Source organism: Canis aureus, chromosome 25 (genome assembly GCF_053574225.1).
Source record: "Canis aureus isolate CA01 chromosome 25, VMU_Caureus_v.1.0, whole genome shotgun sequence".
In the NCBI taxonomy this organism is placed as follows: Eukaryota; Metazoa; Chordata; class Mammalia; order Carnivora; family Canidae; genus Canis; species Canis aureus.
The window spans coordinates 46,579,502-46,604,319 of NC_135635.1; the positions used below are offsets into that span (position 1 = coordinate 46,579,502).

Genomic DNA, 24,818 nt, shown 5'->3' on the forward strand with positions numbered 1-24,818 from the left:
ATACATAAAATCCAGTTTATGGATACGGAATCTGAGGCATGGGGAAATTTAGTAATGTGTCTAAGGTCAAACAGGTGGAAGCACTGGGAAGTGAACCCAGTTTGGTACCATGGTCAACACTGTAAAGCATTATACTATATTTACTCCAATAGACAATAAATGACAACAGGAATATTTTTTTGTGTGTGTGCACTCTGGTAAACTGAGGCAGCAGCAGGCAGAGGGCCAAAGACTTTGAAAAACACTAACAGGTTGGCGAAGAGAGAGAAGCTAGATAAGGAACAGTTACAGAAGAAAGAAAATGAAGAGAGATTGTCAAGAAAAAGGACATAGTTCCGTAGTGCTGAATAATGTAGAAAAGCCAAGTACATGAGAGATGCAAAGTGAGAAAATACAGATGTGGAGATTCTTCATGACTGTGGAGAACAGCTTTGGCAGAGCAGTGAAAACAGAAGCCGGCTGCAACATGTTACAAACTTTAGGCCTTAGGAGGTGGAGGCCTTAAGTACAAACCACTTTTTCAAAAAAGTTTGGTTCTGATAGAAAGGGTGTGAGGAAGTAGTAGAGTCAAGGAAAACATTTTGCATAGAAACAATCTTTGCATGTTTATAGATTTAGTGAGAAAGATTTGGGAAAAGAAAGAATGGCTGAGAACATACTAGTAGAGAAGGAAATAATAACGGAGCAAAGTTTCAGGGACTTACCTGCACAGCCAACCAGGTTTCCAACAGACAACCAACAGATTAAGTAAGAGCAGGTTTGCTTTTGCAAGTACCGATGTAGGACATGGTGAGAGGGAAAGAAAGAAAGGCCAGGCACCAACAGACAAGAAATGGAGGACTTCCATACCAGTGCCTGCCAGCCCTTACCGCTGGAGGGGAGTGAGTCCTTGAACATCTCGTAGAACTGAGTCAGGTACATCACCATAGACAGTTTGTCAGGCTCCCCCACCGAGGCCATTTCTTTGCCTGTCATGATGGGAGAGATGCCCAGTTCCTTCTCGGCAATATCAAAGGCCAGCTGGTTATTCTTCTCCACATTTTGCTCATCCAAAGAATCAAAATCTCTAAGAAACAGAATGAGAAAAACATATCAAGAAGGGATGCTTGTCCTCACCCCAGAAAACACAGTATCGATGGACTCATCATCATTTCTTAATCTTTCACCTAAAATCCAGGTGCAGGTGTCTCACCACAATCTGAGGGCCAACCTGTTCATCTCACAGTTTAGTCTCCTTCCTTTCACTAAGAAAATGCATATCATTCGCAAGAAGAAATGATTAAAGATATACCCAGAAAGGAAAAAAGAGGGGAAAAGTTGAAGAACTATTCTCAGTATTCCTGGTAACATAAATTTCTTACTAAAAGGTAAGCTCAAGACTAGGAACTAAATATCTTTAATACATGTTCCCTTGGGGCAGCCCTGGTGGCCCAGCGGTTTAGCGCCGCCTTCAGCCCGGAGTGTGATCCTGGAGACCTGGGATAGAGTCCTACGTCAGGCTCCCTGCATGGAGCCTGCTTCTCCCTTTGCCCGTGTCTATGCCTCTCTCTCTGTGTGTCTGTCATGAATAAATAAATAAAAACTTAAAAAAAAAAAAGTGTTCCCTTGTACCTTGTATGTGATCTGTACCTATTAAACTAGTGCTCAGTAATGATAAGTATCCTATCTGGATCAGACTGCTTCTAAAGGCCTAGGACTTCACTTGCTGTGCCATCACAGATGAACTGTTGATGCACTAAATCAGCTTTGGTAAATCTAATTCAGCCTTCTCAGGGAAATTCTAAAATCTTCCTCAAAGGATTTTTCTACTGCTAATGTTCTTGAGTTTTCCCAAGTATTTAGATTAACAACCACTTCCCCCTGGGCTCAGGCTTCTTATCATTCAATCAAATCAAGACTGATAGCATTTGGCTCAGGCTTCTTATCATTCAATCAAGTCAAGACTGATAGCATTCTTTTTTCAGAGGTGATTTCGGATATTGGGCAGGCCTTATTTTGTGTTAACGTACTACTGACTCTATAGCAAGTTTTTCATTTTTCTAAATGCCTTTTCTCTATGCAAGAAGCCTATTAAACCATGGAGGCCTCATCCTGAATGAAGTCATTGTATTCTAAACAGTGTCAAATTACCTCCTCACTACTTACACAAAACTTCCCTAGACCTTCAGTAGGTGGCCTTTGCCCGTTCTAACAGGAGTGTGTTCCCTCCCTCTACCACTCTCCACCTCACCTGCTGGGTTCCCTTCCGCTACGTCAGCCTCCATCTCCTTTTTTTTACTGCCTTCCCTTTGGAAGAGAGAGGATTCATTTGGTCTTCTAAGGCATTCCAGTGCTATTTATCACCATCCTTCCTCTTCCTCTTAAGTCCTTTCTTGGTGGGGGTGCAAAAGCCCTACTTTCACTTGCTATTTACCAACCTCTCCATTAGCTAAGGGACAGGAGCACTGGAGGTCACTTATCCTTATCCAAACAAATCAGAAATTCCCATTCCTGAACCACACTGTATAAGACTATTTCTACTACCTCTTGCCTCATTAATTTATAACCTAATATAAAGAGGAACTATGTTTCTTAGGTTTCCTTAAGCAATCATTAAAGCAAATGCACAGGGATCCCTGGGTGGCGCAGCGGTTTGGCGCCTGCCTTTGGCCCAGGGCGCGATCCGGGATCGAATCCCACGTCGGGCTCCCGGTGCATGGAGCCTGCTTCTCCCTCTGCCTGTGTCTCTGCGCCTCTCTCTCTCTCTCTGTGACTATCATAAATAAATAAAAATTTAAAAAAAAAAATAAATAAAGCAAATGCACAAAATTTGGGTCCTAATGATAAAAGGATAGGCAGCCAAAATAATTCAACAGGCTCTGCTTCTTGTTTGGCTTCCATGGTAATGAATGCCTATGGGGGAAATCTGAGTGCGCTGGCCACTGCAGTTGACCTGGGGTCATCCTATTGCAATGATTCTGCATTTAGGTGAATAAAGAATGGCCAAAAGAGGAGGCCAAAAGAATGGCCACTGATATAAGTGAGTAAAGAGGCCTGAACCTTGTGGGCTTGGGCAGAGTATATTTGCAAAAAGTCTAATTCTTAACAGAGAATACCAAAGAACCACGTAAGTATACCAAGAATCCAGTAAGTATTCATTATTTTCTGTTTTGTTGGTAGTGACACATTTGCTTTAGCCAGCCAAATGTTTTAGTGAGTTTTTCCTTATAACCAACAGCATCTGAGAGACCTCCCGCCAAAGCGAAGAAAAGTTCAGCCTGGGGCCAAAGAACAGAGTTTTCCTTTGTGTAATGTTAATGGACCCAGGTGGGCGTTAAAACTAGTTTCTGACTTTCTGAGCGCTGTGATTTTTAAAACCTCAGCTGGATTCAGCTATATGATGCTTGACACATAGTTTTAAATATAATTATAATGAAATTAATCACTGCCTTCTAGAAAAAGTATCTTGCAGTGTATTTCATTCTAGAAAAAAATACAAAATTTGACTATTAGATAGCAAAATACTCTGAGGTCCTAAGAGAATACAAAATGAAAGTTGTCACAACTTACATCAAATCAGGGCGGTATCTATGGATGATCGCACATAAGGCCAGTCCACTTTTCCAAGACATAGTAAGATCTGTCACATTTACCCCTGCATAGCCATCTGTCTGCCTTTGGCACCAACCCAGCAGTTTGCTTGAACGAGCTACAGACTCTGAAACAACAAAAAAATGATCAGAGGTGTGGTCACCTGGTAGCATTGATGTAGGATCCTTCCTCTTTGTAGTACACATATCCAGTCTGAAAAATTACTAAAGGTAAGAACAAAATAATTGTCACGGTTTTTCAAAAGTAAAAAGCAGACTCCCTGCGATGAGCCTGCTTCTCCCTCTGCCTGTGTCTCATGAATACATAGATAAAATCTTAAAAAAAAAAAAAAAAGTAAATAGCTATGTAAGTGGTATCATGATAGTGGAATTTTAGGTAGATAAGAAACTACCTACAAATTTACCCAGACTCTGATGTCAAAACTAGCCCCTCTAACAGAATAAGTCACAAGAGGGGCAATCTGGATATGCTCATGCTAAAGCTCAGTGTCCCTACAGCACTTTTGGATACTGATTTAGATGGATGAGCGCCATCTACTGAGCTGTCACCCTCACTTCCAGAAGGTCTAAGACTTCCCTGGAGAGGTATTTGGCAGCTAGCTGAGGAAGCTCTTTCCCTTCAAAGTAAGGAGGAGGAGTAGAGCAAAAAAGAGTCCATTCTTTTAGCTAACTGAATTAAAAAATATATATATATATCTCCCCTCCTCCCAAACAAAAGAATATATTCTCTTTAGCAACACATTAAAGCAATAGCAAGCAAAGCCCACTCTTACATGTTCCATGTATAGAGCCAATTTACCAAGTGAAGGAACTCTGTAGGATTACATTGGCAAGGCCAAGGACCCCAGACCAGAACAATCTCCCAGGCCAGGATTGGCACTCTATATTAAAAATGATAACATCTTGAGAAAATGAATACATAAATACATATGCTTGGATGTTTTCCAGTTCACTGCTATGTCTTCTAAAACACGAAGGGCCTTTCTAAAGGTCCATTTTACTTAGACTCCGAATAGCCAGAGGAATATTGAAAGAGAAACCCAATGCCGGGGGCATCACAATGCTGGATTTCAAGCTGTACCACAAAGCTGTGATCAAGACAATGTGGTACTGGCACAAAAAGACACACAGATCAAGGGAACAGAATAGAGAACCCAGAGATGGACCCTCAACTCTATGGTCAACTAATATTCAACAAAACAGGAAAGACTATCCAAGAGGAGAAAAAGACAGTCTCTTCAACTAATGGTGTTGGGAAAATTGGACAGCCATGTGCAGAAGAATGAAATGGGACCACTCCCTTAGACCAGACACAAAGATAAACTCAAAATGGTTGAAAGATCTAGATGTGAGACAAGAATCCATCAAAATCCTAGAGGAGAAGATAGGCAACACCCTTTTTGAACTTAGCCACAGTAAATTCTTGCAAGATACATCTATGGGGATCCCTGGGTGGCGCAGCGGTTTAGCGCCTGCCTTTGGCCCAGGGCGCGATCCTGGAGACCCAGGATCGAATCCCACATCGGGCTCCCGGTGCATGGAGCCTGCTTCTCCCTCTGCCTGTGTCTCTGCCTCTCTCTCTCACTGTGTGCCTATCATAAATAAATAATAAAAAAAATAAAAAAAATAAAAGATACATCTATGAAGGCAAGGGAAATAAAAGCAAAAATGAACTATTGGGACTAATCAGGATAAAAAGCTTCTGCACAGCAAATGAAACCGTCAACAAAACTAAAAGACAACCTACAGAATGGGAGAAGATATTTACAAATGATGTATCAGATAAAGGGCTAGTATCCAAGATCTATAAAGAACTTATCAAACTCAACACCCAAGAAACAAACAATCCAGTCATGAAATGGGCAGAAGACATGAACAGGAATTTCACCAAAGAAGACCTACACATGGCCAACAAGCACATGAGAAAATATTCTGCATCACTTGCCATCAAGGGAAATACAAATCAAAACCACAATGAGATACCACCTCACACCAGTGAGAATGGGGAAAATTAACAAGACAGGAAACAACAAATGTTGGAGAGGATGTGGAAAAAAAGGAACCCTCTTGCACTGTTGGTGGGAATGTGAACTGGTGCAGCCACTCTGGGAAACTGTGTGGAGGTTCCTCAAAGAGTTAAAAATAGACCTGCCCTACGACCCAACAATTGCACTGCTGGGGATTTACCCCAAAGATACAGATGCAGTGAAACGCCGGGACATATGCATTCCAATGTTTATAGCAGCAATGTCCACAATAGCCAAACTGTGGAAGGAGCCATGATGTCCTTTGACAGATGAATGGATAAAGAAGATGTGGTCTCTATATACAATGGAATATTACTCAGTCATTAGAAATGACAAATACCCACCATTTGCTTCGACATGGATGGAACTGGAGGGTATTATGCTGAGTGAAGTAAGTCAACTGGAGAAGGACAATCATCATATGGTTTCAGTCATACATGGAATATAAGAAACAGTGCAAGGGACCATAGGGAAAGGAGGGGAACTGAGTGGGGAAAAAAATCAAACCATGAGAGACTCCTAACTCTGGGAAACGGGAAACAAAGAAAGGGTTGCAGAAGGGGAGGAGGGTGGGGCATGGGGTAACTGAGTATGCTGGCAAATTGAATTTATTTTTAAGATTTTATTCATTTATTCATGAGAGACACACAGAGAGAAGCAGAGACATAGGCAGAGGGAGAAGCAGGCTCTCTGTGGGGAGCTCAATGTGGGACCCTGGGATCATGCCTTGAGCCAAAGGCAGATGCTCAAACACTGTGTCACCCAAGCATCCTGGCAAATTGAATTTATATAAAATATTAAAAAAGAAAAATTAGGAATAAGAAAAAAAAAGTCCATTTTTCTTAACTGCATCAGAGGAGCTCTGATATGGAGCATTTATTAATTTTTTTAAATTTTTATTTATTTATGATAGTCACACACAGAGAGAGAGAGAGAGAGAGAGAGAGGCAGAGACATAGGCGGAGGGAGAAGCAGGCTCCATGCACCAGGAGTCCGACTTGGGATTCGATCCCGGGTCTCCAGGATCGCGCCCTGGGCCAAAGGCAGGCACTAAACGCTGCGCCACCCAGGGATCCCCTGATATGGAGCATTTAGAAGAATCTGTGAACTCCTATTTGTGTCCAAGAACGTCTGTTCTCTTACCTATGGCAGCTGGATATACCTAACCCTGTAGGAAGTCATTTAGTGATTTGGGAACATAACAAGATAAAAACTACATAAAAATCCTGTTTCATTTAAGTCTTTCAGTGAAAATGTATTCTAAAACTACACAGAGAAACACTCCTGGTGTTATCATCATAAATAAGAAATTTACTTTATTCAGATGTCTCCCCAGTCTCTATATCCAACAATCCAATATATACTGGGCAACTTCAATATTCCAGGCTCTAAAATGACAGTGACAAAGGTGATACCGTCTGCTCTCAAGTAGATGACACCAGAGAGGAGAAATATAAAAATGTCCCCAACTGCTTGTTGGTTGTAAAATCTACCTTGATATTCTAATAACATGTCAAACTCAAAACAGACTCAAATCAGGGAGCCTGGGAGACTAAATCGGTTAAGTGTCTATTTTTGGCCCTCAGGTCATGATTCCAGTATCCTGGGATCAGGCCCACATCAGAGTCCTCACTTGGCAGGGAACCTGCTTCTCCCTCTCTCTGCCGCTCCTCCTGCTTGTACTATCTCTCTCTGTCAAATAAAGAAAGAAAATCTTTAAACATAAAGACAAAAAAATAGATTCAAACCTTCTCATCCTCCCATTCCTTGTCCAAACTGATGGCAGCACCATCTGCAACCATCTCTTGACTCATGCAACCAAACTACCGATGCCTATTGAATCTGGCTCTTTAATATACTCTTTCCCATGTTTAATAATGACAATGATATTGACAATTAATAATGACAAAATGGCTGCCATTTGTGATCACCCACCATATACCAGACATTGTAATAAATACTCTATATGCCACAGAATCCTTATGACTGTAGTGCAAAGTATGCCCATTTCACAGACAAGGAGACCAAAGTTCACACATGCAAAATAACCTATTCTGGCCCTCATACTTCACAAATGGCAACGCCTGGACTGGGCCACAAAGTCAGTTGTTCTCACCATGCTACATTACCTTGTCCAACCTCAACATCAGTATCCTGTTTAGGCCTTCACCACCGTTAGCCTGACTGCTACAGGGTATTTCTAACTAGCGGTCCTGCCTCTGGGATTTCCCTTCTCCATCCCATCTTACATGTAGCTATCCAGGTATATTCATGTTGTTCTCCTTTTAAAAATACCTACAGGGGCCCTTCAAGGTACACAAAATGTGGAATGGCTTTTATCTCTATAGCTGTATCCTGGCAATGTAGTACTCATCTAAAATACCACTGCTTTTTCATAAAGCCTCCCCCAGAAACCTTAGCTGGTATGTGTGCACTCACTTTCTAACAGCATTTTTTTTTTTAAAGATTTTATTTATTTATTCATGAGAGACACAGAGAGAAAGAGGCAGAGACATAGGCAGAGGAAGAGGTAGGCTCCATGCAGGGAGCCTGATGTGGGACCTGACCCTGGGACTCCAGGATCACACCCTGGGCCGAAGGCAGATGCTTAACTGCTGAGGCACCCAGGCATCCCTCTAACAGCACTTGTATCTGATTTCTCCTTATATGCTCCTAAAACCTTAGATTGAGGGTTCTGCCTTGACATTACTGACATTTCTGGCTGAGTAATTCTATGTTGGGGGAGCTGATTTGTGCACTCAGCACCCTCCCCTGGTCCTGACAATCAAAATGTCTCCAAACACTACCACATGTGCCCCTGGAGGCAAAATCGGCTCCAGCTGAGAACCGCGGCCTTACACATTACTGTGCACACTAACAGCTCAATGAGTAAGTATGGACTTCTTGAGTAGGTTACTCGCATTTAAAAGGTCATTACCAGAACTTACCATTGCGAGTCAACTTTGGGGTAGTTCGGGAGTTCACCAGGTTCTCCATTTCCAGATGAATATCTCTTGTTTCTCCAGTATTGTATAAATGGCGCACCTGGTAGAAAGTTAAGTTGTAAAATCAAACACCACAAAATAAGTTCCCACCTGAGAGCAAAATGAAAGACTAAGAAAGTAGGCTAGGCAAAATTCAGAAAAAAGTTATGACAATGACCTTCAAATTCTTTCTGGAATGTGGTGGGGTTACATATAAACCAATATATGTTAGTGTAAAAAGTTGTGCTAAAAACTAGCTACTCGGCCAAGTAGGACCCTCTGATAGTCATTACTGGACTATTCATACTGCCCACTGACAGCAAGACTCACCGGCCCCCTTATATATAAGTATATAGAGGGCTTAAACCCATAAACCTCAGGTAGAAAGTGAATAAAGAATTACACAAGTACACAGGCAAATATGTTGAATGGGCTGCTTTCCAAAAATTGTTGGACTCTTTGGGATTATTGAGCTTTGTCAAATGTCATTCTCAATGACAAGGCGTTAGACACTATGAAAAGGAACTTAGTAGCACAACAAAACTGACCAACAGTATCTTACTTGCAGAGTATCCTAACTTTCAAAATTTCTTCAAGTGTACAATTTCCTCACAGTGGTCCTGTGAATAGCAGGACTATTATCTCCACTTCATAAATGAAGAAACTGCCGCTGTCCCAAGTGATTGGTGGCAATAATGCAAGTGCAAGTCACATTTCCCAGATAATGAACAGGTGTTCTCTCCCCTACAACATGCAACCTGAATTAGGAAGCACTGGATAAAATCCTCAATCCATTGTTTCTGTCACATATGACCTTCTGGCAAGTTATTCAACAACTCCCACTCTGAGTTGCTCGATCTGTTGATGGAAAGTGCTATCTATTTTCGCCATTCCAGGGCACATCTACTTGGATTAGGAAAGAAGTACGTGTATACGGTGCTAACAGACACATTTCAATGTTTCAAAGGTCTGATCTGTCCTGAAAATGGGCCCAGATGTAGGTAACTGGCTCTTACCTGGCTTGGGCGGAGGAAGTTGATGTTAATATTGGGATATCTGGTGACAGGGTCTATGCTGTATTGGCTGAAGTTTTTACTCACATTCTCAGGGGTAGTCTGAGGCAGCAACCTATAAATGCTTTCCCTGCAAGAACATACAACTATTTACTCAGAGCAGTGACAAGCACCATACACATCTTCCTCTCCTTTGATAATATTCGCATTTTTTTGACAGTGTCCCGAATAATCTGAAGGATATGACAAATCCTCATCCTTGACCACTTTCCTCCAACCTATGTCAGCCCCTGCTCCCATTCGTACCATGCCAGGGATTCCACAGGCCCTGGACTGGTTAAGTACTAGTAGCAAAAGCAAGTACACTGTGGTGGGCTAGGATACAAAGCCTGATTCTAATTTAAAAGGCAACTGATTTACTGTTTTGTTTTTTCAAGTAGGCCAGTTTATAATTTTTAAGAAAATCACGGATGGAAAAACAACCTGCCACCAAACTTGCCGAGTACCTTAGGTAACGGACTTAAATGCTATCAACCACCAGCTGTACCCAGGAAATCTTTTATTTCTCTAGTCCTTCCAGTTAAGGCATTTGTTCTTTATTAACAAACAAATCCTAAGATTCTTACCTCTTTTGCAATGATCTGCTTCAACATATGACATTTGGTATTTGAGAAATGTTTACAAGCAGCTTGGGATTTTCTTTTGAATTCAAAGTCACTTTTTCTTTCTTTTCTTATATTCCTATGTCCCCTGCTACTACACTGATTTCATTAGTATAAGTCTTTCCGCTTTAAGGACAAGAAAATTTAATGTAGTAGGTTTTTATATACTTGTTCATGTGACTGTCATAAAGGAATCAGATACTGTCCTTTAATGGAATTCAAAGATTCAGATGCCATTCTCAGTGACAAATTAAATTTGGAAAGAAAGAAAAGAAGAGCACATAAATTAGATAATCTTTACATATCTATGATTTTATAAATATCTTGCCTTTCTTCTCTTAAATGCAAAAACATCTTTAATTAAGAAAGGAAAAGAGAGAGAGAGAGAGAGAGAGACATTGAAGGAAGAAAATCTGTACTCTGCCTGAGGAACAAACCACTCATCATTCCCAGTTTTCTCATGGAAGGGACCCCTGGCTGCTTTCCATTACCTCTCGGCCAAGACTTCCAAGGGGCTTGTTCCGAGAGACCAACTTCGTACCATCCAGGCTGAGTCCATAGCAGCCAGAAACCCCCGGGCTATTCCTGTTCCCATTGGCCAAAATGGCTATGAAAGAGAGAGAAAACAAGGAATAAAAATAAATTACCTTTAAAAGTGAGAAACTAAAAAAAAAAAAAAAAAAAAAAAAGGTGAGAAACTAAACTAAGAAACAAAGAGTTTGCTGTTGATGGTACTTTTTGGTAAGTGCTCAGATACTGGGCTCTCCCACTTCATAAACTGGTAGAGGAGCAGATCACAAAAGCTGCAGAGCTTCTATCTATACTTAGGAACTTCCCTACTTCCTGGTATATCAGTGTTGTGGATGTGGATACTCACTCAACAACCTGGTATACTCACTCACTTGACAACCCGGTATATTCACGTTTGTTCCTAATCACTATTGCTTCCTTACTATTGCTCCGACTACAAACCACTGCCGTCCTTACTACTCACCTCCAGGAGGCTGTCCCCTACCAGGGCCACTAGTAACTGGTGTCCATTCTGCTCCCGCACCAGGGCAGCGTTCTCAGAGGCGTACATACAGGTGAAGTCAAACATGGCCACATCAGGCTGCCCATAGTGATTGATGGCAAAATCCAGAGATGGCAGCTGCTGCTGAGTGGAGAAGTCGGCCGCCTCCCTGGCATAGTTGAGCAGAGCCTCTTGGTCCACGTTTTCCCGGGAAAGCAAGAGCTCTGTGTCGGCATAGTCCTGTCTCCAGAGAGAGAAGGTTGAAGGAAAAGCCTCACGAGAGCCACACTACACAGGTCAGATATAAGCTAGTCTCATAGTCTTTACCTCCTTCCAGCAGTGATTTCATATTCCAAAATAAGTCTTTTACACAAATTACAGAGAAAAGGGGGAGGCTATTTCTTTAAATTATTTATTTTTCTAAAAAAGATTTATTTATTTACTTATTTGAGAGAAAGAGTGCACACGATGGGGAGGGTAGAGGAAGAGGGAGAAGCAGGCTCCCAGCTGAGCGGATGAGCAGGAAGCCAGATGCAGGGCTTGATCCCAGGACCTTCAGATCACTACCTGAAGCTGAAGGCAGACACTTAACCCACTGAGCCACTAGGCACACCCCACTTTTAAAAGATTTACTTATTTGAGAATGAGAGAGAGAGAGAGAGAGAGAGAGAACACGCGAATGAGCATGGAGGGCGGAAGAAAGAGGGAGAGAGAATCCCAAGCAGACTCCCTGCTGAGCATGGAGCCCGACGACCCCGGGTGACCCTGAGATCATAACCTGAGCCGAAATCAACGCTCAACTAACTGAGCCATCCAGATGCCCCATGGAGGAGGCTGTTTCTAAAAGAACACAGGCTTTGCCGCCTGGTGTTTCCACTTACTTGGAGCAAGTCATATTTCTTTGATCTTGCCTAATCCATCTCATGGAGTTGTTTTGAATACCAAATAAAATAATTTATGTGATGGTACTTTCTAAACTGAAAACGTATTTTATAATTTATGTTATTATTGGCGATCGTTATCTTCTGGGTAGCAAATAGCTTTTGGCAAGTAGGACCACCGGAAATGCTCGGCATTGTATAATTCATCAAACCCAAAGGAAGTACCCACAATCTCCAGTGCCAAAAAGATGTGAGGTGGGAGCAACCACAGTCCAGGGGGCTGGGAAGAATATATTGAAAATGAAACAGAGGTTTTCAGAATAATTCATAAGATTCTGAAAGACTTCATAGAAACCCACCAACAAAGAAAACAATGCTGAGAGGAAAAAGGGTTTTCTATATATAGGCCTGAAAAACTCCTTTTCTGTTCTGGAGATTCCTGGCTAACTGAACCACATCTTTATTCTCCTAAAGTGGGGCCTAAGGTTTATTTCCAAGTGTTTCTGATGGTACTTTGAGCTACCATTACAAGATGTTAGTGGTCAAAACACAAATACTCAAGCTGGTCCTTGAAACAGTGTTTATTCAACACTGAATAACCACAACTGGGTTTGTCTTTAGCAGCACACATAGAAACAGGGCTCCTGCCCTCAAAAAAAAAAAGAAAAGAAAAAAGAAAAGAAAAAAAACAAATCAAAAGTAAAAGCAAATCAAGTCTTGGCATCCTAGATTGTCCCTCCATATAGCCATGCCTTGGAGATACTGCAGGTTCAGTTCCAGACCACCATAATCAAGTGAATGTTGGAATATGGCGAGTCAAATGGATTTTGGTTTCCCAGTACATATAAGTTAACATTTATACTATGCTGTAGTCTGAAATGCTACAAGAATTACCAGAGTATGACACAGAGACACGAAATGAATAAATGCTGTTGGAAGATGGCACCAATAGACTTGACCAGTACAAGGCTGCCACAAACTTTCAGTTTTGTAAAAAAATAAAATAAAAAACAAAGCAATAACTGTGAAGCACAATAAAACATTAATTTCAACTGATAAGCACTGTTCTGTTCTGCCTAAGATAGCAGATTTGTCTTAACTTAGTCCCAAAGCACACCACCGGGTTTACTGGCTATTTCTTATTGATAAAGCATCCAACTGAGTACATCTTGCTTATGCTTTTGGTAGAATATGCTGTACTGTACAGAACTGCTCTGTCCTGTTTCTCCTTGTGCACATAAAGGCACAAGGCCGAGAAACAGACATGAGTTCCGTGAATAGGAAGAGACTGTGCTGCAGGCACATGCTCACTGGCCTGCCCCCAGCATTGCTCTCAGAGAGGGCAACAGTATAACTCAGTCCTGCAGAGATAAAAGGCATCCTGAAATTCAGCCACGAGTCTGTGGTAAGAACTGTACAGGCCTGAACCAGCACATCTGATGCTGCTTCTCTCCATCTCATCACACGGGAAGAGTAATTCCGATTCAGACTAAAAACTAAATAAGGCTTAAGAGACTCCCCTTAAAGAACCACCTATCATGTGGTTCTTTGATTTCATATTCTGTTCATCGTCTCTTGGAATGTCATACAATTATCCACCTGGATAAAATGCTGAGCCAGACCTTTCAATATTGTTAGGTCCTGAAGAGGTCTAAATATAGCCTGATCCAACCAGCATTCCTAGACTTCTGATAGACATACCTGCAGTAAAGCCAGAACCAGTCTCAGGTTTCTAGGTGAAACTCCGTTCCCCCTACCACCTTCTCCCAAAAGACAACCTATTAACCAGCTAATTAATCAGTCATATGTGGAATTACTATAACCAAATCACCTAAAATTGAATTGAGTATTAGAGACAACTGATATCTAAGATTTGCTTTAGAACAGTCCAATGGCAGGAGTCGGGGGTGGGTATACTAAAATAATAATGGCCACGTGTCGATAATTGTTAAAACAAGATAATGGGCACATGGGGGTTCATTATGATTTTCTCTACTTTTGTTTACATTTGAAAACTTCTATAACAAAAGATTTTAAAGAAGTTAAACCAGAAAATATTAGAGGAGTACATGTTCTCAGGAGATGAGTTCGATGCTCATTTTTATTCCCTTGCAGGAAAAACTCATCAGACAATAAAATTCTTTCCCTTAGGTGGTCATAATAACTAGTACCACATAAGAAGAGGCTGGAGAGAAATCCATTACTCACATGCAGTATCACCCCTTTGTCGAGCAAACTCTGCTTTTTGGCTGTCATAACAAAATAGTGTGTGTCATCTTTGTAGTAGACGATATTCTCCAAGTCAATACCTGCAACCAGAAGACAAATCTTTCACGTGCGGGCTTGCTGAAATGAAGGTACATTAGGGCAGCCAAATGTTTACATGTGTCCACAGAGACCAGCACTGTCAAACTCCAGGCAGAGAAAGTGAAAATAAAGAGATGTCTAAGCCCAGATTCTCACTCCCTGCTAATTCAGTTCATGAACAGAGGGGGAGCTATGTTTATACCTGCACTGCTCTGTAATTTACTTGTTACCCTAAGTTATCCTAAAAACTATGATCAATAATAAGCAGATATATAGACTGGAAGAAAAAGAAAGGTTAACTTCTAGTAAGAGGTCAGGGTTAGTTCTCAGGTTAAACCTCTTTGATAGTCATCAAGGCAACTGGGATAATCTCCTCTGCTCTTAAGAGGACAATTAGATGCTTGGAAGCAGAGCATGAACTACTGATTTTTCATTCAATTAATCTAAAAAAACAGACATAATGGAAAAAAAAAAAACATGTTCTAGAAAACAGAACTGAAACTTGCTGTATATTCTTACTGCAGCTAAATAAGTCAATTTATTCAAAAGCTATCATACTACAATCTCATTCCTATTTTAGCACATGGTTTACTTCATGCCCAAACTGGAGCACAAGAAGATTGTATACTCCGTATCTAAAGTCCGGTTCTAGAGAAGCTGAGAACTACCAATCAAGAGTTTACTGCATTAAGCACCATCACTCAGAGCCATAGCATAGGGGAGATGGTTGAAGAAGAGCTGATAAATGGCAGAATGAATCCTTAAAAACAAACAAATAAATAAAACTAAGCCCAGAGCAGCCCTGTCACTGTAAGGAGGACCAAGAACGCTAGAGGAGACAGTGATAAGGAAAGCACTATAAAAAGAACAACGTATAGGAGTGAAGAAAGAGCAGAGGGGCAAACACAGGAATAATGTCAATGACCACCCACTCTACCAAACCCTCTGAGAGAAAAATCATAAGTAATTATTTAAATTTCTATCCTTGTTGCTTTGGAGGCAACTATACCAACCTGTGGCTTCCTTTAGTTCCTGGAAAAATTTTTGGTTGAATATAAAAGCCACACCACTGATTTCTTCCACTTTGGCTTCTGCTGTTGTATTTCGGTTAATAAAATTTGCTGTAATGGCTATGGCCAGTTTGCCACGAAATTCTTTCCGGCGAAATCCTGGAAGGAAAGAAATTTTCAAAGGTAGTCAGAGCTTGCTAGAGAAGAAGGAAGACCACTTCAAACAAGAAGGGGTGTTGATGAAGACATTAGGGAACATGTAGCATGGGAATCAGTGGGAAAATTTTAGGGCAATTCTTCTCTATCTGAAAATAAGATGTTTGCCTGTCCAAAAATATAAGAATTCAGGAAAGAAGTAAAGGCTCCCACACACTAACAATCTGAACTCTAACTGTCCAGAATAGTTCTCAGTACAAGGGATTCCATAGAAAGAAAGAACAAATGAAAGAAAGAACAAGAAGCCATCAGCTTACTAACCTTAGATATAAATCCCATAGTGTCAACCAATTAAAGTACAGCTTATTTCCTAGTGCCCTAACAAGAGTGCCCTGTAAGAAGTAGCCCAAGTACCAGCTGGCTAGTGGAAGGTTGGGTCTGCCATTCAGTTAGAATAGACAGCACACATATGCAGATTCTTAGGAATGTGAATTGATGATAGAAACCCTCCCCCAATGTTGGGGGAGGGTCACCCTTCACTGGGCTTCGAACCAGGCAAAGGAGCATGAATCAATACCTTCCAAGGTGTTCCTACGGCCATCCCCTCCGATGATCACTTCAAATTCATATTCTGACACAGGATGGGTTTTGGGGTGGACCAGTGCCCGCCAACCTATCCCTGTGGACCAAGTCAAAATGAAGGTCATCATCCAGATCATACGCACTTAAGACTCCTTTAGATACAAACTGCACAAAACCTCAAACTAAAAATACTAGGAGTAAAGGCATGGGGTACAAAACACAGGAAAAAGAAAAGCCTTGAAGAAGGCTCACAAGAGAATGTCCCCATGACATCATTTGTCATGTCGTCTTTACGACGTCTAATACTATGTCAAAAGCCTCCTTCACTGAGTCAAGAGTTCCTCAGAAGATAGAGGCTATATAATTGAAGCAGCTTCTTTAACTAGTTCTGAGAACCACCCACAACTTCTTGTAGTTCTCTCCCTTGATTTCATCTCTCCTCACCCAGACCAGGCCCTCTTATCCCTCCCTTCATTTGTCCACTCCAACTCACGTTCATTTTCTTGGTCCTCGGGAGGCTGTACAAGACCTTGGAATTCCACATTGACATGGATCTCAATGCCTAGGATCAGGGCTACTTTCAAAAGTATTAGTTGAAGCTGACGGATACCTGGGGGAACAAGAAGATGATACTAGTGAGGACATACCAAGAAGGGAGGCCTAGATAGCAATTACTACCCAGCTTCTCACCTGCCCACTCACACACTTTCTCCAGATTCTCAAAGTCTCCTGTAGTTGGAGACATTTTCCAAGCCATGCTCCACAGCGTCTTTCTTTCTTTTTTAAGGGCAAATGCAATTTGGTGCAAGAGATGTTCTAGAGAGATGTGCAAAGCCACTCCCACCTCTTGGGTTAGGTGTTCAAAACAACCAAAAGCTCTGAGACAACAGAGATTGTGGCCAACAGGAGACTCTTTTCCATCTCCCCTTGATTCAGTCAGAGCCACGCTCATATAGTGGAATCTACAATACTGACAAGGACATGGTACTTACAATAAAAGGCTAAAGCTGTGCCCCCACAGGTGGGTTTTCCCGTTTAATACAAAGGGGCTGCACTACTTCCTGAGATTCCCACAGCATCTTCCTTTCATCCTATCACCTCCCTGATCTTCATGAAGTGAGAAAGGGAAACCTTAACCTAAGTCTCTTACTATTGTCCCTCCCACCACTGGTCTACAGGTACAGAAACCGAGGCTCATAATGATGGAAAATCTTTCTCATCATCACAGAGAGATTTACTTATTCCATGTCCAATGAGTGACTACCAACTGTCAGATATGGTAGCAGCCCCAGGCTTATGGTGATAAAAATCTAGTCCCTAATGTAGGACACTCTCAGCTCCAAGACAACTCTCACATAAGGCAGACAAATCCAGACAAATCCAATGACCTTTGGTCCTCTTTTAAGACCAATCTCACCTGCAGCCTCTGACTAATCTGGTGCATGCAAATCCTCATCTAAGTCATCTCGGTTATTTTCCTCAGCTTACCACAACCACCACCCTTCTGAGTCACACTCCTAAAGGTTCATTAAATCCCATTCTAGCACACATTTAATATTTGCAGACAAATGGATTCCAAAATGCTTTACATATTATAGCCCAACAGATGGGCAGAGGGCTTCCTCTGCCAGTGGAATGTGGCAGCCGTTGGCCAATGCTTGATAAATTGGCATAACCACTTCAACCAGCAATGGTTAGGCAGTTTGATATATCTGCAGGACACATCTGGAGGAGCTCAGAACAAAAGTTCCTCGATAAGACTTTCCTGGAATCATTAACGATGACCAATAAACAAGACTCAAACTTCATGATGTCTGTTCTGAATCACTTTTTCAGAGAGGCCACTTAACAATCATGAAAAGACTATCTGCATTAACTTGTATTTACTCTATAGGATCTCAGAAAAGCATACCCTAAGCTGAGCTTGGAGATGACAAAAATATATCTAGAGTTATCCAGGCTATAGACCTTATGAGAATCACCTAGCCAAATGAGTCTCATTACTGACTTGCCATTTGTGATCAAACTAGGAGGCTGCTTCTCAAGCTGTGCTTTCCCCAGGACTGTCCCCATAGCATTTTGTTCTTACACTAGTAGAGTATCTATCATATCACATTAGAGATAGCCTCATGCTTTTTGCTTCTTGCACTTGACTAAGAACCATCACAGGGTCAAGGCTCAAATTGGTAGTGTTTCTTGGCCTGGCCCCAATGCCCATCCCACCCACTGCAAGCGCTCAGGAAGAGTTCAAGGCCTAACTTTAGAAATCCTTAAGTTAAACTCATTTCATAGGAAATAACACTTGCAGTTAAAATTCCTAGGTGATGGGGGTGCCTGGGTGGCTCAGTGGTTGAGCGTCTGCCTTCGGCTCAGGTTGTGATCCCCAGGTCCTGGGATCGAATCATCAAGCCCCACATCAGGCTCCCTACACGGAGCCTGCTTCTCCCTCTGCCTATGTCTCTGCCTGTGTGTGTGTGTGTGTGTGTGTGTGTGTGTCCCCTGAGTAAATAAATGAAATCTTTAAAAAAAAGAAAGAAAGAAAGAAAGAAAGAAAGAAAGAAAGAAAGAAAGAAAGAAAGGAAGGAAGGAAGGAAGGAAGGAAGGAAGGAAGGAAGGAAGGAAGGAAGGAAGGAAGGAAGGAAGAAAGAAAGAAAGAAAGAAAGAAAGAAAGAAAGACTCCTAGATGATAATCGCGTCACAGGTATTTTGACTCCAAGCACAGCATGCTTTCTATACATTAGATATTAATGATGTTAGAACAAATTGAGCTATTGAGTATGAATTCCTTGAATAATCTGCCTCTTTCTACTGAACAAGTGGGTAGGGGGCAGGGGTGAGATCCTACAGGAGGACTGATTTTACTTACTGATATGGTCAATAGCTCCAGCACAGAACTTGCCATAGAACTTCTTGGCACCCAGACCTCGCAGATCATGTATGGTGAATGGCCAGAGATGCAAGACGTTGTTGCGGGAGAAGGCATCTCGTTTCTCAATAACAACTACCTTAGCTCCCAACAAGGATAAGTCAATGGCTGTACGGAGACCACAGGGGCCAGCTCCAATGATGAGACACTGGAAAACACAGCTGCTTTCAGGGCAAAGGCAGTATCTCTTAGGAGAGCTCACATTTCAATAACAGTTTCATGATCTTATAAACCATCATTACCTAAAGCCCCCAAGTAGGGCTATTCTCCCAAGAAATCTTCAGACCCATCTGGGTCATAGAAGAGCACCTGCAATGGCTTGAGAGGAAAAATTAGTGATTGTTATGGATACAGAAGACTCTTAACTGTTAGTGCTGGACATAAACCCAGCACACGTTCACCTTGTAGATCTGCAATCTATTGAAGTGGCCATCATTTCAACATAAGATTTGAAAATCATGTCATCTTTTATTAATAGGAGAGGACCTTTTGAAAGGTTTCTAAGTCAAGCAGATTTCTGTCCAAGAAGATACAGATTATTAAACACATAATTCAGGCAATACTAAGAGTCCTGAAATGAGTCTACCACTCAAGGATTCCTAGAAGGCAACTTTCAAGAGCCAAAGTTTTATGTGATGAAAAGAATTCTAAAATCATCATCTTTAGACTGAAAGTTGAGGGAAATGATCTTAAAGACCCATATTTTGGGGATCCCTGGGTGGCTCAGCGGTTTAGCGCCTGCCTTTGGCCCAGGGCGCGATCCTGGAGTCCCAGGATCAAGTCCCACATCAGGCTCCCTGCATGGAGCCTGCTTCTCCCTCTGCCTGTGTCTCTGCCTCTTTCTCCCTCTATATATCTATCATGAATAAATAAATAAAATCTTAAAAAAAAAAAAAGACCCATATTTTAGAGAAGTACTCAAAGTGAGAATGGACACCTAACTAACTTGTACTCTGTACACAGAGGAAAGAAAGACATGCAAGGTTTTGGCTTTGAATTCCTTTTATTATTGATAAAAAACAACAACAACAACAACAACAAACACCAGAAGTGGATGCCTGGGTGGCTCAGTGGTTGACTATCTGCCTTCAGCTCAGGGTATGATCCTGGTCCAGGGATCCAGTCCCACATTGGGCTCCCTGCAGGGAGCCTGCTTCTCCCTCTTCCTGTGTCTCTGCCTCTTCCTGTGTCTCTGCCTCTCTCTGTGTCTCTCATGAATAAATAAAAGCTTATAAAAAAATAATAAACAACCAGAACTCACTCATAAGAGTCATGCCTTTGAATTTCTTACATTTTGCTGATGAATATCTACCCAGAGGCAAATCCATGGGAGAAGGGTCTCTAGGTCTCCACACAGGGCAAATTAAAGCTCATGAAAGGATATTAAGGATCTAGTCATGAAGTCATCTCCAACTTTGTTTCTCTGGTCGCTTTTTCCAAACTTCTCACTGAAAGTATTTTCACATAAGGAGGAAAGCAGGATATATATTTTGTTCCTTCTCCACTTCCTCATACCTGCCTCTGCACAGGTGACTGAATATCTCACCTATTTCATGAAAACTGTATTTCTCTAGATTGTGAAAAAAGCAAAAGAATATTTTGGCTCACGAGGCCCTTGCTTATCAAAACAAACCCCTGGAACACGAATGAAAAGAGAGGTCTGAAGCTCGAGGCAAATGCTCAAGTTAGCAAATATTATCTAGACCTTATTAGTCACTGAGTATGGAGTGATGACTTTATAGAGATGACATGCCAGATGTTATGAAGCCATATTCAGATAGGATGCTAACAAGGCATGGCTACTTCTTTGCTAAGCCACCTGCACCCACCTAACAGTGTGAGATTCAAAATAGAGCCTCAGGGAGGAGAAAGTTCCTTGCCACTTGACTTCAGGGTTGTTCTTAAATAGATGAAACCCCGTTCAACATGTGAACACATGAAATAAGAACAGGGTCTGGGGCATGTAACAGTTGACTGAACACAGGTGATGGACCCACAGAGTTTGACTTTCTATCCTGGGTCTCAGCTAGACTCTGCCTAGTTCTCATGAATTATACCTTTACATAATCCCTTCTCCGGCCTACCCTTACTCATAATCTTTTCTTTTCTGGTTAAATCCTTAGGTCAGTGACCCCAAGGCCTGGGGTAAGCCAAATCCTTACCTTGGTGTTAGTGCAGGCTTTTCCCTTTTTGTAGTCTTTGTGGCTGCCCCGCTTGTCCAACTTTGCCCACAGAGCTTTGGCTTTCCAGTAGTTAAGCTTGGACTTGAGCTTGTGATAAAAGGAGCGGTAGTCCTTAGGCTTCAGTTCGAGGTGGTCACAGAGCTCTTGGAAAGCCTTGAGGGTCCCCTTGCAGGTGGTGGCCTGCACAAACCGGTCAAAGAGGACGTGAGCATGATTCACCGTCTCATTCTTACTGTCCTCCATGCTTCATCAACTCTCAGCAACCCCCAACAAAGGGGGCAGTGGGATGGCTGTTGATCCACCTGATTCTGTCACATTAATCTAGCAAAAATAAAGAGAAAGGAATGGTTAGCAAATCCAAATTTCTACCTACAAATATTTTCTAGGAGATATAACTCCTTTTCAAATGGAGTTCCGAAGTGTCCTAGTCATTCATTCAACAAATGTATATCCTATACCTTCTAAAGCCAGGCACTGTCTGTGACACTGGGGATGGAAAGATGAGTAAAACAGTGTTTGCTTTCAAGAATCTTACAGTTTAGTGTGTGAGGCAGGCTGATGAACAGAATGTTAAACATAGTCTGGTAAGTGTCATTAGAGAGTGCGGCACAAGGAATTTGGGGACACAGAGGATGAGTATCTAATCATAGCGGGTCCTCGTTGAAGATAAACCTCTGAAAGGTGACAGCTAAGTCTTCCAGGGGAAATCAGTGTTAGCCAGAAAGCGAAGAAGTATAGAAAATGGGAAAGGAAAGAAAATACGAAGGCTTGTGAGTGACTCTTACAGATAGGAAACGCTCAAGAATAATTCTCAGGTTTCCAACTTAGGCAACTGAGTAAATGGTGACACCAAGCCAACGAATCAAAAATAGAGGAACTTATTTGTGAGGAGAGCATAGTGAATTCCCTTTTGGCTTGTTACATTTGAGCTGCCTTAACAGAGGTGCTCACCAGGCAGTCAGGCATGTATTTGAAGCTCAGGGGAGTAGCTAGGGACCTAGGCCCAGATTTGAGAGTCATTAGCATGCAGGTGGTAGCTGAACCTTCAAAAGCGGTATAGTCACACAAGGAGAGTCCATAGGAAGAGAGAGTCATGGGCCCTGGATGAGATCTGAGACTCATCAACTTGTAAGGAATTGGTAGAGAAAGATGAGCTCCTCTAAAAAGATTGTGAGGCACAGTGCAGAGAGGTCTGAAGAGAACCAAAGGGCAGTGTCACAGCAGTCTAAGAAAGCACAAAGTCCAGAAGTATCAAAGAAGTAGGGATTTAAAGGACTGAAAAAGTCTTGCTCCTGCATGTGATATATGGCAGGGTAGGAAGATTTTATAGCCATTTCATTTTGCCTACAAACATATTTGACAGTAATGATAATGTCTACACCTTCCACTTATCAAAAACATCTGTACTTCTACCATCCTATATGTGCTGGATAGAAGCTTTAAGATGGGACAAAGTGCCTTACATGCTTCTTAAATGTACTCACTCCCTTGGGTCTGTTTCATCATTTTTGTACCATGTTTCATGTATCCTCACTACTTAGAACTATTATTGGGAGTTGGTAGGCAAAGGACCGAAAGTGAACACTAAGGCATAGTAAGAATAGCGAAGCAGGTCAGAACAAGAAAATAAGCACTTGCAAGGCTCTGAGACTCCACCCCCATCTGTGAGCCAGATATTGGTGACATGACCCTGGACAAGTCATTCTGCCTCACCAGGCCTTCATTTTCCCTCTTGTAAGACAAGGAGATGACACTGGATGGTCTCTAAACTCCTCTTCTGATTCTGAAGTTCTCAGAGTTTAGTGCTGACAAAATCCTGATGGTCATAGTACTCACTTCCCGTGTTCTAGTCACCAATTTGCTACTAGTGTGACAACAGGACTGCACTGAAACTTCACCTTTAAGAGGACTTACTCTTGGAGATGGGAGGAAACAGAGGAAGGAGGTGTTGATAGAGGGTGGTTAGGAGGGCTGCAGAAGTAAGAAGTGACTCACTATGTAGTGAACCAACCCAAGAATACTGGGAGCCATCAAGCTGTATGTGCTGATAAAATCAATTCTCAAAAGAAGGCCCCAAGCTCTAGATTGACATAGAAGAGACCCAGGTTCTGTCCTGAAGCTCTTTCACTGGCTAAGTGTCTGTGCAAGAGAATCCTCCTCTGTGAAGTAGAAGTAACATCCTGCATCTCTCTACACCTCACCACGACACCATAAGGCCAAACCAAATCTACAGGTGACCTGTCTTAAGCTTCATGGGAGAAAGTAATAGAAAAAAGAACAAAGAACCAACATTTTCCCATTACATCAACAGACATAGCACTCTTCATACACTGTGGAGGCCGAGTTGAAGATGGTAACTCTTCACCTGGAACATACTGACGTGGCTTCTCATCTCAGATATATACTTACTCAACAGTCTCTCCTGGGTCTGGATATAAAAAATACACTGCTTTAAAAAAAAACCCACAGCTTGTCTCAATCGTCACATGGCCAAGAGTCCATCAAGAAATGGAATTAACTGGAATTGACCTCCAGTTTCCCCCAAAACAAAAGTTTATTCTAGGAAGTAGGAGGCAGCAAGAGGAAGATTGTAAAATTCCTAAAAAAGAGTCCACTTTTTCTCCCATTTGCCAAGGCTTATCTTAGAAATGGTATATAATCAAGAGATGTCTTGTAGGGGCGGAAAAAAACACGTTTATCCAAAGGCAGAAGGGTGACAGGTAACAATGGATAACTAGAAACAAAAGTCCCAGAGTGATTGTCTCTTGCCTTGTCTCTTGCCTTCCTTGTGTGGATTTCAGTGGCTTTGCTTTTTTGGCAAACAGACAGCATTCTGCAATCCTGACCCTGCATGCCTGACTTGTGTTCATAGTCGCCTTTGACTCCACCAGAGTCATAATGTTTGGAAAACTGAATACACCTGGGTCTGATTTCTCTGCCTCTTGTCAAAGAAGAAAATGATTTCTTTTTGTTCTTAAATAGCAGTCACCTTCCACTCCTTGCCAGGGTTTGGAAACTTGGAACCAGGAGGTTCTTGCTGAAACCAACACATTAAAAATCCTGCAACTGTGGGGCACCTGAGTGGCTCAGTTGGTTAAGTGTCTGACTCTTGGTTTCAGCTCAGGGTTGTGAGACTGAGCCTCCAGTTGGGCTCTGCGCTGAGTGTGGAGTCTGCTTGGGACTCTCCTTCTCCCACTGTCCCTCCCCCTGCTTGCATGCGCCCTTGCTCTCTCTACCTCAAATAAACAAAATCTTAAAAACAATAACAACAACCCTGCAACATTATCTCTAAAAGCCTTTTCCCTGTCATAACACCTGTTTTATGCTTACACCTCCCTAAATGTCTTGGGCATTTATTTTCAAAGAAAAATTCTGCTTTGTAGGCTAACACCCTCTTTGTTGGCTATAACCCACTGTGTGAAATACTTCCACAGAGCTATGAACCACCACAGAGCATTTCCAAATCAAACCCCACCAGAGATGAA

The 24,818-nt window shown here is 41.9% G+C and overlaps 1 protein-coding gene across 27 annotated transcripts in view; it reads right to left on the minus strand.

Annotated features, from left to right (window-relative positions):
• The window catches only part of MICAL3 (microtubule associated monooxygenase, calponin and LIM domain containing 3), a 219,473-nt gene that overhangs the window by 100,978 nt on the left and 93,677 nt on the right, over nucleotides 1–24,818 (minus strand). For all 27 annotated transcript variants that reach the window (XR_013364536.1, XR_013364537.1, XM_077871773.1 and 24 more), the window contains 12 exons: nucleotides 21,313–21,654; nucleotides 19,091–19,298; nucleotides 16,718–16,834; nucleotides 16,220–16,321; nucleotides 15,490–15,645; nucleotides 14,378–14,478; nucleotides 11,271–11,528; nucleotides 10,768–10,883; nucleotides 9,618–9,744; nucleotides 8,566–8,662; nucleotides 3,550–3,697; nucleotides 870–1,066 (listed from right to left, as the gene is read on the minus strand). Coding sequence is in view for 25 of the 27 variants with exons in the window: in XM_077871773.1 (XP_077727899.1) it covers nucleotides 870–1,066; nucleotides 3,550–3,697; nucleotides 8,566–8,662; nucleotides 9,618–9,744; nucleotides 10,768–10,883; nucleotides 11,271–11,528; nucleotides 14,378–14,478; nucleotides 15,490–15,645; nucleotides 16,220–16,321; nucleotides 16,718–16,834; nucleotides 19,091–19,298; nucleotides 21,313–21,576 (1,891 nt within the window). In the remaining 2 variants the exon portion in view is untranslated. The remainder of the gene's footprint in view (nucleotides 1–869; nucleotides 1,067–3,549; nucleotides 3,698–8,565; nucleotides 8,663–9,617; nucleotides 9,745–10,767; nucleotides 10,884–11,270; nucleotides 11,529–14,377; nucleotides 14,479–15,489; nucleotides 15,646–16,219; nucleotides 16,322–16,717; nucleotides 16,835–19,090; nucleotides 19,299–21,312; nucleotides 21,655–24,818) is intronic.